General features: G+C 39.4%; 1 protein-coding gene across 1 annotated transcript in view; it reads right to left on the bottom strand.

Moving 5' to 3' along the window:
* Positions 1-19271, bottom strand: part of LOC139479836 (gliomedin-like) — a 53948-nt gene that overhangs the window by 14480 nt on the left and 20197 nt on the right. Inside the window, exons 3-9 of the mRNA XM_071262733.1 lie at positions 18444-18507; positions 16870-16923; positions 15245-15358; positions 5514-5630; positions 4398-4478; positions 1821-1901; positions 631-813 (exon numbers count right to left, since the gene is read on the bottom strand). Coding sequence (XP_071118834.1) covers positions 631-813; positions 1821-1901; positions 4398-4478; positions 5514-5630; positions 15245-15358; positions 16870-16923; positions 18444-18507 — 694 coding nt within the window. The remainder of the gene's footprint in view (positions 1-630; positions 814-1820; positions 1902-4397; positions 4479-5513; positions 5631-15244; positions 15359-16869; positions 16924-18443; positions 18508-19271) is intronic.

Here is a 19271-nt window from a genome sequence, read left to right on the forward strand (position 1 = left end):
GTCGTTTAAGAACCATGAAGCACTATTCAAGTTGATAGTAAATAATCGAAGACATGTCACGGAGCCTGGCCATCCGATCCCCACTTTAGTAGGGTTTTCTCTCAGAAACGGCAACCAACGTGTGGACTAGCTGCCACTGTAATGTGTACGCTATATGCACGTGTGAGGTATGTTATCCATAGAATACCTGGAGATCCCCTGTTCCCTGGCTGTCCAGCGTCGCCCTGGCGGCCAGGGCGCCCTCTTCGACCTGCAAACATGCATTCATGCAAGCACACATGCCGATAGGGAAACCATGCGTTAAGGGGAAGAGCACGAATTGATAAAGTTGATAGACTACGGATACATGAATATGGGGGGTTAACCAGGGCTAAGTCTAACATGCAGGTCAGGTAGAAGGGTTAGGAACCTTTGGCGCGTATAGCAAGTCAGGAGGAATAGAAAACAAAATCTAGCATTAGAGTAAAATTAGGGTGAAAATATTGTAGAAGTAATATGAAAGTATAAATGGAAATTATCAAGGTATCTGATGAACTAAAGCGGTAGTCAACAAAGAGGATTAAAGCCGTATTCAAAAACCTGTAATAAGTGGAATATATAGTAAATATTAAATACAATTTGGTTACTCACATGTGCATGATGCAGCCACACCTGTCCACCCCCTCACGCCCTGGTCCCCCTTTGTGCCCTTCAGGCCGGGCACTCCCGGGACGCCACCGCTTCCCCGCTCCCCATCCTTTCCCGGCTCACCTCTGTCCCCCTTTTTACCCCGCCTACCGGGGATCGCATCAGTGCCATTTACACCTGGTTCGCCTGCATACAACAATGTAGAACATTAGCCCTGAATAAGTGTACAAGATTAATAATATAGAAAAATAAGTTCTCTTAAACTATCCATTCTGTTACATTAATCCTCGTTCTGTGTTTGCCATCAACTTGAATTTACTTGAATACAAATGCATTAATTTAACATATGACTATATCAATAACTTAATAGTTGCACAAGTCAAAGACCTAGTATGCAGCTACAGAGTCTGTTGTCCAATGTAACATTTTCTGGTTAAATGTCAACGGTCTATCCTTAAAGATGACAGCTGACACTTGTCACCAAACGCTACTGTATATCAATGACTATTACATCTGCTGGCTAATGAAGCTGATATCTTGAAGCGAATGGAAGAAACTCAATACTAGTATGAATACCACTGAACTAGCCAAGATTAAAACTGCTATTGTTGTATCCAGTATGCAAAATGCAGAATGACGAATGTAATGATAAACGTGAGATTTCAGCAACTTAGATTCTTAGCATCCATACATTTGAAGTAAGCCACTACAAACGAGTACCTGTAGACTCAGTCCCATTAACTATTACAATGCGCGTGGCACTAATTGCTCCTTGCTTCGTGACTGAATGAGTTGGGTTTAAAGCCCCTTTAAACAGTATTTCAGTTAAATCACAGTGTGTCAGCTTGATGTAGGAGGAAAGCCCGTAATGATGCAGGTCTTAGACGTTAACCGCTTTGGGTATGGTGCTGACAAACCTAGAAACGTTATTAGTGTGAATTGAAGATTCGAACCAACAATCTGTACAGCGAATTGGGGCGCCTTAGACGGCGGCTTTAGGCCCTTTCCTTGACGGGAGATGCCGAAACAGATTCAATTGGACGTAAAAGGCAAAAAAGAGGTGAAAATTATATAGATAGATCACTTAAACTCAGTGATGATGCCAGGTGTTCGCGATAGCAGCTAAATGTTGAGTTAATGCAAATAAAGAATGTATTACTTATACACTTATGTCATTACTTGTAACAACTCACCAGGTATCCCAGGTATTCCGTCTATGCCATCCTTCCCTGTTAAGCCCCTGGATCCAGAAGGGCCTTGTGGACCGACTGGACCTGGGAAAAAAGGCACTGGTAGAATAGATCCGTCCCGTATTGTGATCTAGAGTATCGGTGCTAACTGAAACTTGTAGACATCGTTCACCAAAGTAAAGGGTATACCTCTGAATACTTGTAATTCAATATACGTGAAAACATCAACATTAGACAGTTGGATGTTATTCGGATGGTTTAAGTATACAAGGAAACCACGTTATTCCGAACAGTATCGTTTCGATAAAATCGTCCGGATTAATAAATGTCAAATGTAATATTTTCCGGTTAGATGTCAACGTCCTTGTTCAAATTAAAGATGACAGCTGATCCTTGTAACCAAACACGATCTTATATCAACATCTATTACATCTGCTTATGGCTTATGAAGATGTTAAGTATGAAACTCAAATGGAGTATGTATACGACTGTAACGGATTGAAATAGCCAAGATAGAGACCGGTATTGTTGCTCGGAATGCAGAATGACGAATGCAATGATAGATGTGGGATTCCAGCAACTCCAAATAGTTGAAGTTAGCCACAAACAAACAAGTGTTATTTGAATGATTTTAGTACAGAAGGAAATCCCGTTATTCCGGACAGAATCGTTTCGATGAAATCGTTCTGATTAATAAAGATCCGGATTATGTTTGTTTGTTTGTTTGTTGTTTAACGCAGCACTCAGCAATATTCCAGCGACCTGACGGCGGTCTGTAAATAATCGCGTCTGGATCAGACAAGTCAGCGAGCTTGAACACCTGAATCCGGATTATGGATCCCGGGTACCGAATAATGTTCCTTGGTAGAGTTTATAGGTGTTCATATATCTGGATTCATATTACTGAGGTTTCGCCGTTTTTAATTAACTGCCGGCCAAAAGAATGTACACACTTGGAAATTTGATTTGACCGAAAAATTACAAACGTTATCAAAACGTTACTAGGCTGAAAACTTAAGGTCCAAAACACAACTATGATAACAAATACGTCATCGTCCAATAACCATATCTGTTGGTTTCATTAATTTCTTAGCATCATCAAACGTGGACGTACACTTTGTGTTGACAAATTTTTTATGTATAATCAAAGGCAAAGGTTATTGTGACACACAAACAACAAACAGAATCAGTGTTAAACTTTTACTGCCGCGAATATGTATTGCTTCTTGCAAATTTCGTGAAATTCGAACAACAACTGCTTGATAGCGATTCTTCGACCATTTTAACACACTCTTTCTCTGGTTCAAATCCAAAAAAATCATTCACAAGATTACCAATAAAAAAGTCCAAGTCACAATAACTTTTGTTTGCCTCTAAGTATTGTTAGTTAACATTGTGGTAATTATATCACAGTGGTCTAAGTAAACATGCGTGGTATATTTCTGGGTTGTCATGCATGGGTGTTTGATATTCGTGATGGCTTAAATCATTCAGCTTCAGTTATCTGTGTCTAGGTATTCAGTGTGTTGTCAGTGTAATCAAACCTGCCTACCCTGATTTCATACCCATTTGTACTGAACCCACATAATCTGTTCGGTAAAGGTTATTTAACACAAATGAGGCAGCAGGCATGGAATTGGGCCAAGTGTGCTTGGGTTTGTTGTCGACTGGCCCGGTTTTCAGTTGTACGACAAATGAAAGCTACTATTTTTTATAGAAACAAGATCGTGATTGGATGACTGACTCAGTATTTAACGAAGCAAATATAACCGGTAACCTGACTCACAACCTGAGCCATGCTATCAGTGCCTTATCGTCTAAAACAGATCATGTTCACACCATGAACCAGTCGTCCTTCAGTTGACTATACTGTTGATGTATGTCTTCATTTGATGTCGGTGTTTGAGGCCGTCATGCGATAGCTTTACAATAAAGGGAGATAACTACGCATAACTCATTTCAGTGATTTGGACATGACCACAGTGTAACATGAAACGAGCATGATCCACATTGAACTCGGTCTGGGTCAAAGTGATCCTCTAATGCTTGTCCTATATTGCCATTTCATATATATTTAAAGCATACTTAGACTCTTGTAACTCGATATTGTAGCTTTCTGTTTCTGTAAAAAGAACTATTCATTTAAATGCACGCTGTTTTCCATAAGAACAGCATATACCTGCTTGAAAAAAACTTATGTTGTTTTATAACGTTTTCTGAGACATCAGTTTACATTATTGAAGGCAATATCGTTTATGATGAGAGAATGTAAATAGTTATATTTCAGCTACCGAGTAAAAACGTCAGTTTCGAGTATGCTGTCTTGTTAGAAGCCATGCATTACACAGATGCATGCTATAAAACTCATTAAAACTCAGTTTACGAGAATAAATATATACATTGTGTTATACTTTATAACAACGCCATAGATATGATATGAATTACGCAATAACGATTCACGCGTTAGATCTGCGCCATGGGATACATCTGCCTACGAGTAAATTGATCGTTGTATGCCTTGTCAGTCTGTGTTATTTGACGTGTTAGTATTGCGTGATGTGTGAGGAGAGGCACATGCACCTGGGTCGCCTTTCTTGCCAGGAAATCCTAGGAGTCCCCTCTCCCCTTTCACTCCGCCATCCCCAGGAATGCCAGGTTTTCCTGGAACAGATGTTATTGGTGCAGGGATAGGAAGGGTTAGGTCATAGCACAGCAAGCATAAACTGGAGGCATATGTGGGAAACGTGATGATTTTATTACATTCAAGCAATGTTGAGTTGGGTGAAAAGGCAGTGTTAAAACTGTTGCAATGAGGGCTACATGATTATTAATTCAGCATATTACTAATCTAATTGTATTTTGAAAAGTTACCTTCTACCTAGAAATGATCATTACGTTTTACTAATTAATTTGCTACAGTTCACCAATATCTCCCGAAAGCATCTCCTGTTGAGCTTCCAGATCCGCTACAATACCACAGCGGGGACACCAGCAATAGATTCCCAACTGTCACCCATGCAGGGAATGGAACGTATTGCTTCTGAATAAACTTTTTGAAAAAACCCACCTCGTTTTGGTACATTACGTGTACGGCAGGTAACGAAAGAATAACTTTCGATTTCACAAAGGGAAAACGGTGCAGTGGGACTCAATGCACGTGTTTGTCGTCGACCACGTCGACTCGATGCATGCAGTGGGTTTGTTCACATCACTGGCCCACGAGCACATCTTTCATCCCTGTAGTTATCGACTGCATGGCAATTTCAGATCCGCAGGTTCAATGCTGGATTTTCCGCTCTGTTCGATGTTCATGTGACCAAGGACACGCTAAATACTCATACTCGAGTGATATAGATACATATATGTACCAACAGTTTTATATATCATGGTGACATCCCGATAAGAATTAACGAAGTCTACATTCCCCGAATACCAGCCAGTTTATGACAAAGTGGGAGTCAAGCGGTGTGTAGACGGGGCGTGATGGCTCTCGCCGGAAAGCGTTTCTTGTGATTAGCAAGTCAGACTCACGAGAGATCTCGCGGACTGGAATAAGGACTATTGTCAGATGATGATGTTTCTTAATTTATTTAGTAATACCACAAGTCTACCATACCTAAATGGGACCTGCCATCATTGGCGTGTACTTTAAATATTACCATTCCGGCGTGTTTTCGAGGTACACGCATTGCTTACCCAGGCGTCCGTCTTTACCATCTCTCCCGGGTGTTCCGGGTTCACCATGTGCTCCCTTCATTCCGTGTGGTCCAGGCGGTCCCATGGGACCAGGGTCCCCCGGTTCTCCATGATCTCCTGTAGACAGACAATATGGAAAAATGTGGGTTTTTTTCATTCCAAGCATGTCATTATTGTCAAAAGAAAGTTCAAACATTGGTCGTAAGAGGCGACAAGCGGGATCCGATGACCAGGCTCGGTGACTTGCTTGATTGCGTGTCATCTTACCCCGGTGGCGTGGGTCGTTGCTCATTATATCAGCCATCTAGTCCTTTTTTTACAGGCAGTCGTCTTATAATTGAGATATTGCGGCGTTATTCAACAAAGAAAGAAAGAAATGTCAACAATGCAATATTGTGTAATATTGACTAGATATGAAGCTCCATGATTGAAACAACGTTTTTCAAAACAAATTTGCTTGACCCGAACATTGTTTTCGAAAAACAATTTTGTTCTCTGGAACGGTATTTTTGTCGGGAACGAACTATATTAAGCTACATTATTACATTATTGCTTAAAGATAGATAGTAAATATACAATCTCTGCGACTCGTGGACGTTGTTTATGGTACAATAAAACATTGCAGGGAGAATAAACCATGAGAGGTGAGCCCTGAGTGGTTTATTATCCCAGCAGTCTTTTATTGTATGGTAAACACCGACTACGAGTCGTTTATTTCTTATCTGAGATATCAACATTACGTACAGCCTCTTTCAGGATGTTAGTAAAAAGTACACGCTTTAAAAAAATTTGCTCGTATTCAAATAATGATGACTCCCTGAATAGAATCCGACAGTGGCAAGGTCGGACAAGTCCATTTTATGAACGGGGGTGGGGGTGGGGTATTTACATTTGGTCTTTCCCGTATAATCTCACAATTCTGACGTCTATTATCTGTACTTTTTCTCCCAATGCCGATTGTCATATTGTCAGGCCATTGCGTTTATCTACGTTGCCCATCTACATCTATGGGGAACAACTCACTAGACACTTCCCACTCAAAAATAACGTCGTCCAATTTACGACATCATCAAGTTGCGAGCGCATGTTCGAATCTCAAGAAATGACGTCATGATAGAACAATCTTTTATCGTGGAATAAATCACGCTTCGTTCTTCATTGTTCTTTGCGATTTATCGTGTACCTATGTTATATAATAAAGACTAATAATAATAACTAATTATTGATGCTCATGATGAGATGTAACCACCTGCTATGAGAACTCATCCTTATCTTTGAATCCTCAACAACAGTTTGTTGTCACGAACAAACAGTCGTCCGAAAGTATCCTCATTTGGGGCGAGGGGTCCCAACAACACATTAAGATTTGGGTGTAACCTACTAGCAGTAATGTTAGTTGGATGAATGAGGGGCCGAGCATTGTTGGAGACACGATTGTTTTTGGGTCACTCCTTCAAAACATGTTTTTTTGTCTGAAAGGAGGAGCAGAACAATGATATTTAATTCACAACACATTTGTTCAGGACATAAGCATACCCCAGCAAATATTGTGTTGTCTTGTTTGAAACACCTGATGGAAAACGACCCCATCCCGAATATCAAATGCTTAGTGCCTAAGGTCTCTACACATCTGACCCTTGAAGATTCCGGGGTAGAATAGGTCTTCAGCAACACATGCTTGAAGTAATAGGTGACTATGCTTGTCGTAAAAGGTGACTAACGGGATCGGGTGGTCAGGCTCGCTGACTTGGTTGATGCATGTCTTCGATCCCAATTGTGTTGATCGATGCTCATGATATTAATCAGTGGATTGTCGGGTCCAGACTCGATTATTTACAGACTGCCGTGATATAGCTGGAATATTGCTGAGTGCGGCGTAAAACAACCAACCAACCAACCAACTCTACACATCTTCCAACTGTTCATTGATGAGCTATTTATTTTCCTTTATTAATATATAGAAACCTATTTAATCGCCTGAGTAGGTTTATTTGATCGGACAAGTCAGTCATATGACGAACGGAATTGTTATTTGCATAAAGGAATTTGTAGGGCAGAACGTTATTTGACAGGAAACTAGATGCAAGAAGAGAGACATGAGTCAACATGTATACATAAGGTCACTGTCCTTATTTTATTTACACAAACAAATAGTTCTAGAGTATCACAGAAATGCCTTTAATCGGACCAGCGATGGGATCGCAATGGCGTGGCTCAATTTGGATTCTAGTTTCGGATTGTTCTTTACATGAAAACGTCAAGTGGATGGACAGGTATTATTTACACAAGCCCCTGTGTATTAATGCAGTGAAACCTTGTTAATCCAGACGTTATCGGTCGCATTGGAATCAACAAGTTTAACAAATGTCCGTTATAACGAATCATGCGTACGCTGTAATGTATAGATTATACATCTGAGCGTTTATCGTCCGGAAGGCGGGGTTTCCGGATTAAAGGGGTTCGGATAGACGAGGTTTCACTGTGTAGCACTTTGAGCAGCTGACACGACAACCTTGTTTTGTACGGTAGAATGTAAATGCTGGATACATATTTACCGCTTCAATTTACACCATCAGCAGGGCTTTAGCTACTTTAGCTATTTGCGTGCAGTTTCCAAGGCTCTGCATTCGATCGGAACAATCGCATTATACAATGTCTATATATTAGGACAATACTTATCCGGCCATGAGGAATTACTGCCGTGATTACCTGTCTCGACTGTATGAATATTCATGGTCGGGATCCCTTGGCCACGAGGGACACATAATCCTTCAAGCCAAATTAGAGTCGATTATAGTTTTCACTTCTCATTTTAGAAAGACATTTGAAGCATTTACCCGCAAAAAGTCCATTGATCTGAATAGCCCACAAGTTTATCTGTGCAGAGTTTAATCATAAGTATAATCATAACAAATACAAACGTCTTGAGCAAAACGGGTTTTTTCTCCACCAATGACATTTTTTGTAAAATACGAATAGTTTTGGTTTATGTCTGTATTTCATTAGTATTTCCTTAAGTTTATCGTGTTGGATAGTGATGTCCAAAGTTGAAAACAATCTTATTGAGCTTGTTCCTTACTCAGATTGCAAAACTTCAAGCAAACACTTGTCTTTTTTCAGAATGGACATGGTATTAATTCCACTTGTCTCAAACAATGGCCGTGAATATATAGATAGTCCTTCCATGATTGTGTTATGGATTGTGCTTCAGCGTTAAGGCGGATGGTACATTTGAGGAACTCAGCAACATCTCTCCCTCACTTTGTGTGGATTTGTATGGGGCTTTGGAATCCAGTACAAACATGAATGGGCATGTCTTAGGGTTTTAGAATCAAACGAAAAGTTGATGGTACTGATGCGTGGTTTGGGCAGACATCTTCCTCAGTTAACATCCTGGACTAATGGACAGGTTTTAAAACAATTAATGTAGTGAAGCCTGGCTTTGTTATTGAGGCCTTCTCCGTGGGAAAAACTACAAACTTTTTTATAACTTTTGATGACTTGGATAGAAATGGTTTATTTCAAGTCTGTTTCCTTTTTTTCAGTTTGTGCATCCGGCCAATGATCTACCAGCATTCTGCACTGACAACCCATCCTGAAAGACACTCAACAGGTTCATTTTCTCTGGTGTTAAAAGCGGCGTTAAACCCAACTCACTCACTCATCATCTCCACTGGACCATGTTTTGGCACACTTCACTCAAGGTAGCTCAGTGGATAAAGCGTTTGCACATCAGGCCGAAGACCCATGGCAACACTCAACATGATTTGTGGACCCTGTTTCTGAAATCCCAGAAGGATGTTGCTGGAATATGGTTACAATCCCCTTATTATAACACAAGAGTCTTGAGACCAGCGGCTCTCCCAAAGCCTTATTTATATGCGTTACAAGTTACCTACTTACCTAATTAATAATTAAATGATTTTGTCCATTTAGTATCCATATGACAATTCTATAGATATACCCCTCTTGTTTATGTCAAGGCAGTGAATCATGTCAAGTTAACGTTGATGTATCCCTGCACACATAGTTCATTAATTTATACCACTGCAAAGCAATTGTCTCCCTTGTTTGAAAGATCGATGCCTTGTTCCCCCTTAAGCAAATAGTTCAATGTATTCAGAAGAGAGTGTAAATAAAAATAAGGCGTATATTATTTGATTGTATGCGTCTGGTGTTGACCGTGCGTGTCAATGGATAACGAATTTTAACAACGCCCTTGTAGAAACTGCCCTCGCAATAACTCATTAATGATAGATGGTTGATGAATGACATAACCGTCGGGCGAGCACTGACAAAGCAAAGTTTTAATGCATGTATAACGTGACAATAAACAGTGTAGAACAGTAACTAAGGGTGTCTACTCAGTCGCAAGAAACATGGACTGTCAACGCTAATTGTCCCCTCGTATGTTGTTCTATGTTGCAACCTTGTATTGATGATGGGGCTTAGTTGGCCTGGTGGTGAGGTTGTAGTTGGGTGTGCGTGTCTATATGAGAGTGTATGTGTGTGTATTGTGTGCGCGAGCACGTGCGTGCGTATGAGAGGGTGGGTTTATGTGCGCGTGCTTGCGATCGTGCCTGTGTGTATATTAGTTTGTGTTTGCGTGCGTGCGTGCGTGTATGTGCGCGCGCGCGCGCGTGTGTGTGTGTGTGTGTGTGTGTGTGTGTGTGTGTGTGTGTGTGTGTGTGTGTGTGTGTGTGTGTGTGTGTGTGTGTGTGTGTGTGTGTGTGTGTACGCTTGTATGTATGTGAGGGTAGTGGTAGTTCATAGCTTTCAGCATGTACATTGAACAATGTTCTGTTCTTTGATTGTCTTTATCAAATATCATCAAATCATCGTACAACGACTCCTGGTCTGTCAGCACTATACTCGAGTTTGATGGTTTACCGTGGAGAGGAGAAATAGGGTTAACGCCGCTTTCAAGATTATTGCACTTCTATATCGACGTGCATGCATGCGTGTATGTGAGTGCGTGTGTGAGTAGGTGCATCTGCTGGTACAAGTTAAGCCGGTTTTGCAGTGCAAACCCAGAGATACCATGCCGCAGCGTCAGGCGGGGTAACAACAATTGCCATCTTTAACGTCTTTTGGTATGACGCAGGATCGGGCGAACGTTCTATCCACTAGACCACTGACGCATTCTTGGCTTAATGTCGTAAACATCTGAGTTACTTTGGATTTTCTTCCCCAATTAAGCAGACAAGCCATGATGCATCTGAAACAATGCTAAACCGGCGTTACATCCAACTCACTCATGGACCTACTGATTACAGATCCGTTTTCATCAGTATTTGGTACCATTTGAATGTTAAAGGTAAGTGACGTTAGTCATAGGCCCTTTAATGTTTTACGATCACAGGTATATCTGTTGATGATATATGACGACTGTTAATATGAGCGGATCTTGGCAACTACGAGATACAATTCGCCATAGCAAGATGCTGCGTCTTAACCGCTCGTCTTTTATCACAGACTAGTGTAAAGTACCAGACTGCATTTGACAGGATTTTAAAATAAAGTTAATTCAATTCATGAAAGCTATTCATTATCATTGAATGGAATGTCTGACACAAATCAAAGATTTTAGCATACTTCACTGAATATGAATATTGCATTCAAACTATTACTCAGTAAAAACCCTCTTCGATTTATAAACTTCTCAGAAGGCGCTGAGACAAATACGAAAGAGAAAATGACTGATATTCCAGAATAAGGCTTAGACGGTATAAGTCTTACAATGGATGCACCCATGTAGTTGCTTAACTGGAAATGGTCATGTACATATCTTTCCACAATTTTTAAGCCATTAAATCAAGAAAACGTGGACATTGCCACATTCAACATACAAGCAAATCTAGCTTTAGACTCAGTAGAACATCCGACTGGACTTGGCAGTAGGCTGACGATTGAAAGTGGAAAGCTGAACGTGCGAATCCATTTAATATAGTAAATCATTTACGACAGAATCGATGATTTTGAACCAACATGTTAGTGACGCTTGGACTCTGAAGTCTGGATTCAGACAGTGAAACCGATACTAGAATTATACAGTTACAGGCATAATGGACACTGGACAGTGATAAGTTTGCTCAAGATACACACATGCACACTATTGCTAGCTCCTGGCAATGGCACTGGTGCTAGATACAAATGTAAATGCAGGATCACTTGATACCTGATACAGACAGTACTTTCTTGACACATACTTCGACAGCGATAATAGACGGATACAGTGACAAATCTACACCATATACATAATTGTCATTAGCAATAAACCGTGCATACGTAGTGCTATAAAATGCCGTGAATATTAGACATAGGACGAAATAGTACATTGACTTTACTCCCAGCCACTCGGCGCAGGCAGTGACATAAATTACAGGCACTAGACACAGAAGCCATCGAATCTTCACTAGTATGAGACACAGATAGCACAAATCCATGACACTAGTCACAGACACTGATACTGGTATTACACACAAATAACGTACAATGATTGTAGTGCATTACGTTATTTACAGAAAATGGCACTAGTCCTAAATACAAGTCACTGACACTGACAGTGGTTCTAAATAAAATCGAAACCTTTCTATAATCATACAAAATTCGTCCAATGTCCATTGTAAGATTCCGACTATACCATGAGCGTTGTTTTACTGTCACATAGCAATGATCCCAGGTATTCGCCCCAAGGTAAGCGTATCCTCTTTATGCATAGATCTAAATATGAAGCAAATGAGATGGTTTCACTGGTCCCCAGTGGGTAAATCAGCCGAAGGGAATTGGCCTCACTAGTCACAGACACTCTCGGTAGTTTGAAACACTGACAACGATATTCTTCTCGACACAATCATATTATACATCCATTTGTTCATAAATTGTAACATTCCACTCCAAAACCTTTATTTATAATATTTTGAAAAAAATACTAACGTAGATATATATCACAATACGGAGAGCTACACGAAACATATCGATCAGATTCATATTATTTACTTTCATATCACTTACGTAGGATCATCTGGGATAACAGTCATACATCTATTCATTATTGTTCGTAACCACTCACGTTGACCTCAAGGGCAATCAATTGTAGATATCTGCAGAATATAATGTTGTCATACATTGCAAGTGATACATATTGTTGTCAGGAAGAGTGTCATTTGTCAAACTCTCTACCCTGCATCAAGCTCTTCAGCATCATCAGCAAGTGTTTCATTCGTCAAAACATCTACCTTGCATCAAGCTCTTCAGCATCATCAGCCACTGTTTCCTTCGTTAAAAAATCTACCCTGCATCAAGCTCTTCAGCATCATCAGCTAGACTGTAATTCGTCCAACTCTCTACCCTGCATCAAGCTCTTCAGCATCATCAGCCACTGTTTCATTCGTCAAACTCTCTACCATGCATCAAGCTCTTCAGCATCATCAGCTAGATTGTAATTTGCCAAACTCTCTACCCTGCATCAAGCTCTCCAGCATCATCAGCCAGTGTTTCTCTTGTCAAAAGATCTAACCTGCATCAAGCTCTTCAGCATCATCAGCTAGATTGTAATTCGTCAAACTCTCTACCCTGCATCAAGCTCTTCAGCATAATCAGCCAGTGTTTCCTTCGTTAAAAGATCTACCTTGCATCAAGCTCTTCAGCATCATCAGCTAGATTGTAATTCGTCAAACTCTCTACCCTGCATCAAGCTCTTCAGCATCATCAGCCAGTGTTTCCTTCGTTAAAAGATCTACCTTGCATCAAGCTCTTCAGCATCATCAGCTAGATTGTCATTCGCACATTCTCTACCCTGCATCAAGCTCTTCAGCATCATCAGCTAGATTGTAATTCGCCAAACTCTCTACCCTGTATCAAGCTCTTCAGCATCATCAGCCAGTGTTTCCTTCGTCAAAAGATCTACCCTGCATCAAGCTCTTCAGCATCATCATCTAGATTGTCATTCGTCAAACCCTCTACCCTGCATCAAGCTCTCCAGCATCATCAGCCAGAGTTTCATTCGTCCAACTCTCTACCCTGCATCAAGCTCTTCAGCATCATCAGCTAGATTGTTATTCGTCCAACTCTCTACCCTGCATCAAGCTCTTCAGCATCATCAGCTAGATTGTAATTCGCCAAACTCTCTACCCTGCATCAAGCTCTCCAGCATCATCAGCCAGTGTTTCCTTCGTCAAAAGATCTACCCTGCATTAAGCTCTTCAGCAGCATCAACTAGATTGTCATTCGTCAAACTCTCTATCCTGCATCAAGCTCTTCAGCATCATCAGCTAGATTGTAATTCGTCAAACTCTTTATCCTGCTTCAAGCTGTTCAGCATGATCCTCTCATTTTTAATGGTTTTCATTTTGTTCGGCTGTGTTAACAAGTTTTTATTTACCGTATATATCGCCAGAACCATGTTTGACCTGTATATACTAGCCTTGTTTTGGTTGATTTTGACAGCAGGAAGTTTTAACGATGCTTAACTTCCGATCACCACTTTATGCAAGGTATCATTGAAAGGTGTAATACCGTGCTCAGAGATTTCTATAAACTGATTTCGGGATTTCCTCTAACATTAAACTGAAACGCCGCTTTGGGGCGGTTGGGTAGCCTTGGGGGGGGGGGGGGGGGGGGGGGGTACTTCGATCGCTCATCAAGACGAAGGCCCGGGTTCGATTACCCACACCCATTTCTGATGTTACCCGCCGTGATATTGCTGGAATGTTGCTAAAAGTGGTGTAAAACAATATTCAATTCTTGAGTGTCACATGACAAATGGACAAGATCGGAGTAATCACACGTGTTAAGTCCTTCAAAACATATCTTGATATAATTATATTTACTTCAAAAGTTACAGTCAGTTCAGTCCAAACATATGTTCTGTCTGAAATTCAAACAGGTAAAAAAAACAAATTATTGTTGACATAAATACAGCCAACGGCTGAAGGAGAAGCCTCTTTTATGTTGTTTGGATGGGAATGAGAGAATGTTCTTTGTCTCTTTCAAATAGCATCAGGTGAATTCCTTTTGGGACATTGTTGTGCTTGTCAGGCTGCTACCTTTTAAATCTTTATCTAAACTCGTAAATACTTTCATTTTTACAGCTATTGAAGACTATACAACAGCATCAACTAAACCATGTAAGCTCAATACAGAGTTTAGCAAACTAATCTCCACACTAACACAATCAGGATCAGGTCAAGCTTATCTGTTCATAAAGAACCGATTATATTAATAAGCACAAGATAAGAAGAAAGTACGGGTTCTTACGAATGAAATTTCACAGGAATTCATTATTTTGATCGGATATTTATGCATTTGAATGTTTATCTGCATATTTACATGCATGTTTCGTTGCTTGAAGATCTACTTGTTCATTTCTAAAGGATCACTTTCATGATGACTGTTTTCACTGTCAGACGCCTATCTCCAACCTAGATTTACACGTAGACATAGTGCCATGTGTACAACTAGATTTTGTTTTTGTGCAATTGGGTTAATCATTCATCAGCTTTGTATGAATATAACAAGCTGGAAGACAAATACATTTTTTATGAATTGTTTGATTCATATATTTGTTTGGGTTGTTTACTGACCTGAGTCATCCTTCAATAAATGAAAGCGACAAAACCCTTTCCACAATCATGAAATCTCTGCCAAAAGCAGGGTCTATTGTACGATTCCGACTATATGAAACTATACATCGTTTCATCCACCAACTCATCCACGTAAAGCCACGTTACCTTTAGGCCCGGGGGGTCCTCGCATGCTGTTGTAACTCCGGAGATTTTCAGCTACTAATCCTGGGTCAGGAGTGTCACCTTTGATCCCGGGGTCGCCTTTTCTGCCGGGCAGACCTGTGTATAAACATACATAAATGGTAGAGTGAGTAGGCTGCAATATGTCAATGTGTATTATGATGTGTGCACATCCGATTGACTGCAGTCACAGCAACTGCTGTCAATCAACTATTAGATATATGTTATCTGTACACTAATGTTTGTCCTCAAACGTGCACATGACCGACATCTATACATTTCCATGCTGGTGGTAGCCCATGATTCTAAGCCTTGGACCAATTTTGTTATCAAATGTTATCTGTGTTTGACTGTGAAATCCAAGTACTATAGTATGATTTCTACCTTTGAGCATGTACAGTTTTGTTATGAAAACGAACTGTCAAAGAACCCATCCTGCATGAAGCGACGGTTAAACAAACCGTTTATACAAATTTCCAGATTAATTAATCATTACAATGTAAGTTTAGTCGATTTAGTAAGAAGGCCAAAGGTCCAAGTACATTATACATGGAAGGTGTATGGCAGAGTGGTACAAAATCAATAGGCTGATAGTAATAGAAATTGTAGTTTAAATTACGATAGTGAATGATTAACTACACTAATATCGTGTGATGATGTCTATCATGGATGAGAAATGGTTACTAAATACATTCTGACCGGAAAGCGAGGGATTTGGACCAATGTTGGGTTGATTGCACATCAGGACAACATGTAATGATTTCTAACATTGAAACAGGTACAGTTTTTGTTACCGAGATGAAATGGCAATGTCCCTACCCAACAAGAATTTACCGTATTAATCTATGACCTTGAACAAGTATAGGTTTTGTAAACGACTCAAACTGGTAATGTCCCAAGACTCGATATTGAAACTACGAAATCTAGTACAGTAATGGTGACCAAACTTTAAACAAGTGTAGTTTGTAACTGACACAAATTCGAAATGTTCCTATCCAACATAAATCAAAATAAAAACTACCAATTCCAGTGTAGTAATGAATCTCAAATGATTTGATCTTTCCTTTTTTGAAATGAACTGTAAGTGTTCTTTCCAAGGATGAATCCGTATCAAGACCAAGGAATTCATAGTTCTGATTCATGGTTTTGGGCTTTTGTTTACCAAGACGATTTGACACTGATATTGTTCCAATGAATTCATGTAAATGTCGCCTCCATCTTGTCTAGACCGTGTGACAAACATCCATTAAGAAGGACATTAGCGTTTAATTTAAGCCAAGGTGAGTGGTACTAAACTGATAGGCAACGGAAAGTGTACACTCCAAAATTAACACTTCACTCTACTCAATGTTCTGTGAAAATGCGACCATCATGTTTCTTGAGATGTCACCTGTTGTCAGATACTCATTGAGGTTATGCAAATAATATCGCCTATGGTACCCGTGACATATAGATCACGATCGAACAACCAATTCTTGTTTGTTTAAATTCTAGCCACCATCAAACATAGGTGAATACGTTCATTTGCCTGACATTGTATTATTCCGAAAGTCAATGTACATAGGTAACTTAAATTAACATGGTTTATAACCAATGTGTGTAAAGTGCACCTGGAGCCCCCGAATCCCCCTTTTCGCCTCTTGATCCTGGAACGCCGGGCGGACCTACAAATGAATATATACATTGTTAAGTCGGTATTGTTATACATCAACATTAATTGTTTCAAATGTGACAATCGAAATTTTCTGTAATCGCTCATTGTTTATATTTTGCATACGACATCCATTCTTAAGTTCTCAATCTTTATATATTGAGAACGTCTTGCTCTTCTCCTTGCTCCTCTACTACCTCCCTACACAAAATCTGGCCACAAGGGGCTACGTTGACGTTAGTTATAATACTTTAGGCATCAGGAGCATACAATGTATGAGGTCCACAAGACGTGGTATTCTTTTTTTATTATTTTATTTCTCTTTGGAGTACACAAACAATATGTTTACAGAATATAGTTCACATGCAATCTTAAATTCATACAAGTTACAAAGTATATCTATAGATGATAACAAACAAAAACTATTCCAGTGTCATATTCTTGGATTGTGCAAGTTCGTGGTTAAACGAATAGGTGGTGACAGAGAGACCAAAATGTCATGAACTGTGTGTATTTACATTGTGAGTATGCTATATTTCTGTCGATGTAATATGAATCGGTTATTTCTTGTTTGATGTGTGGGAAATTTGGTATGGAGTCGGAAAAGTTTGATTTGAATGTACTTTTGGGATATCATTTTGTTGGATACTTTATTTAAGATATCATAAAACACCCTACATCCCCCTCTCTTCACTAAGTTTTCAATGAAATATATGGTATTAAGGGCAGATGTAACTTAGATGTTAGGGCAATACTCTTACGCTTTAAATATTGTTTTATTACTTGAATAAGACTAGAATATTCGTGGTATTCTAGTTGTTGGCCACATTTGCCTGAATTTTAGAACTGTTTTTTTTTAATTTATGGTTCGCGTTTTTCGAGTTTTTTTATATTCATAAAACCATATACTCAAATAACATATTGAAGTCAATTCTTATACATACGTACGTAAGGAATAATAACTTCACATGTTACTTATTTAATGATTACAAACATAACTGTAGATTACAATACGAAATCAGTGGCATTGCCCCGCCAATTCTTATGTCAGCCAACCATGAAACAACACCCTGTTACCAGATATGGCCTAATTCCATCAACTAATAAATATACTCATACACACAAAACATTGCCTGGTTAGCCAATCAAATGCTACGGAATCACATGCAATTTATATATTACCACATGACAAGGATACTTAAACACTAACCACATGGTATGGAGGAGCTTGAGAAGGTAACTCAAGAAATTAGCTTCCAGCCCTATCGTTGCCCTAAATCGAAAAACTACTTCTACTTCATGACTTATGATTGACATTCTATATGCCATACTTATGATTAAAGAATAAAGGAGAGAGGAAACATATATCGATTATCCAAACATCTCAAAACCGGGAAAGTGATAGATTGTGTTATAAATATACATTTGCGATGGTTATAAAAAAACCCATCTAATTGATAGAATGTTCGACACACATTTAACATGCACTACACCTACTTTTTGTAAAATATTTCAAGCAATATAACATCATACCTGGTTGTCCCTGTGCAGAACAATACTCCTTAGCATCCCGACAGTAGGAATGTAAGGCCACCAACTGGAAGGAAAAAACATAAGAAACTGACGCACACAGACATTGACATCCATTAAATCTATAATTAAGACTTTGGAGCCTTTCTTGCTCAGCAGGGTAGATAATTAAATATGCATTAAGCTACTGGTATACAAAGGATGAGATAATGATACCAAAAGTGACACGAACCATTGCTATGTGGGAAGCAGATTCTCATATATATATCCCAAAAACGAGGCAACAAATGATCACTCGGTGTACATGTTATACAATATATAATAAAATAATGAAGTCCGAGTTAGTCCAACATCTTCTTTATATGTTTCAGGCATAGCACGTCCACTGTCTCATGACAGCCCTTAGTGTAACTGACAATGACATATGAATGACGTCATACTAATGATGACGTCATAAATTACAACTGTGACGTCATAATGCATTTACACACTCCAGTGACGACACTAAGTAATTTAACAATTGTAAGGAGACATTTGCATTAAAACCTACAGTATTTGTAAAGTAGCAGTGTAACATTTGGGATTGAAATGACAAATGTATCAGTGCATTCAAGAGTTCAATTTAGGTTTCATCAATCGGATAAGCATTCGTTCTTTTCTCCAGTCTCTGCTGCTTATTACAGTTTATAAAACGGAAAAATACTAAAGTTCCCATTTCTGCAATTATACATGTGTTTGCTGACACATAGGCATCGGACATTAGGGTCTCTAATGTCTCACTAGCACCTCATAACATACGCCACATCATTGCTGCGAAAATTCGTGTCGGCT

Source organism: Haliotis cracherodii, unplaced genomic scaffold, assembly GCF_022045235.1.
Source record: "Haliotis cracherodii isolate W230 unplaced genomic scaffold, xgHalCrac1.p SCAF_1, whole genome shotgun sequence".
Classification (NCBI taxonomy): domain Eukaryota; kingdom Metazoa; phylum Mollusca; class Gastropoda; order Lepetellida; family Haliotidae; genus Haliotis; species Haliotis cracherodii.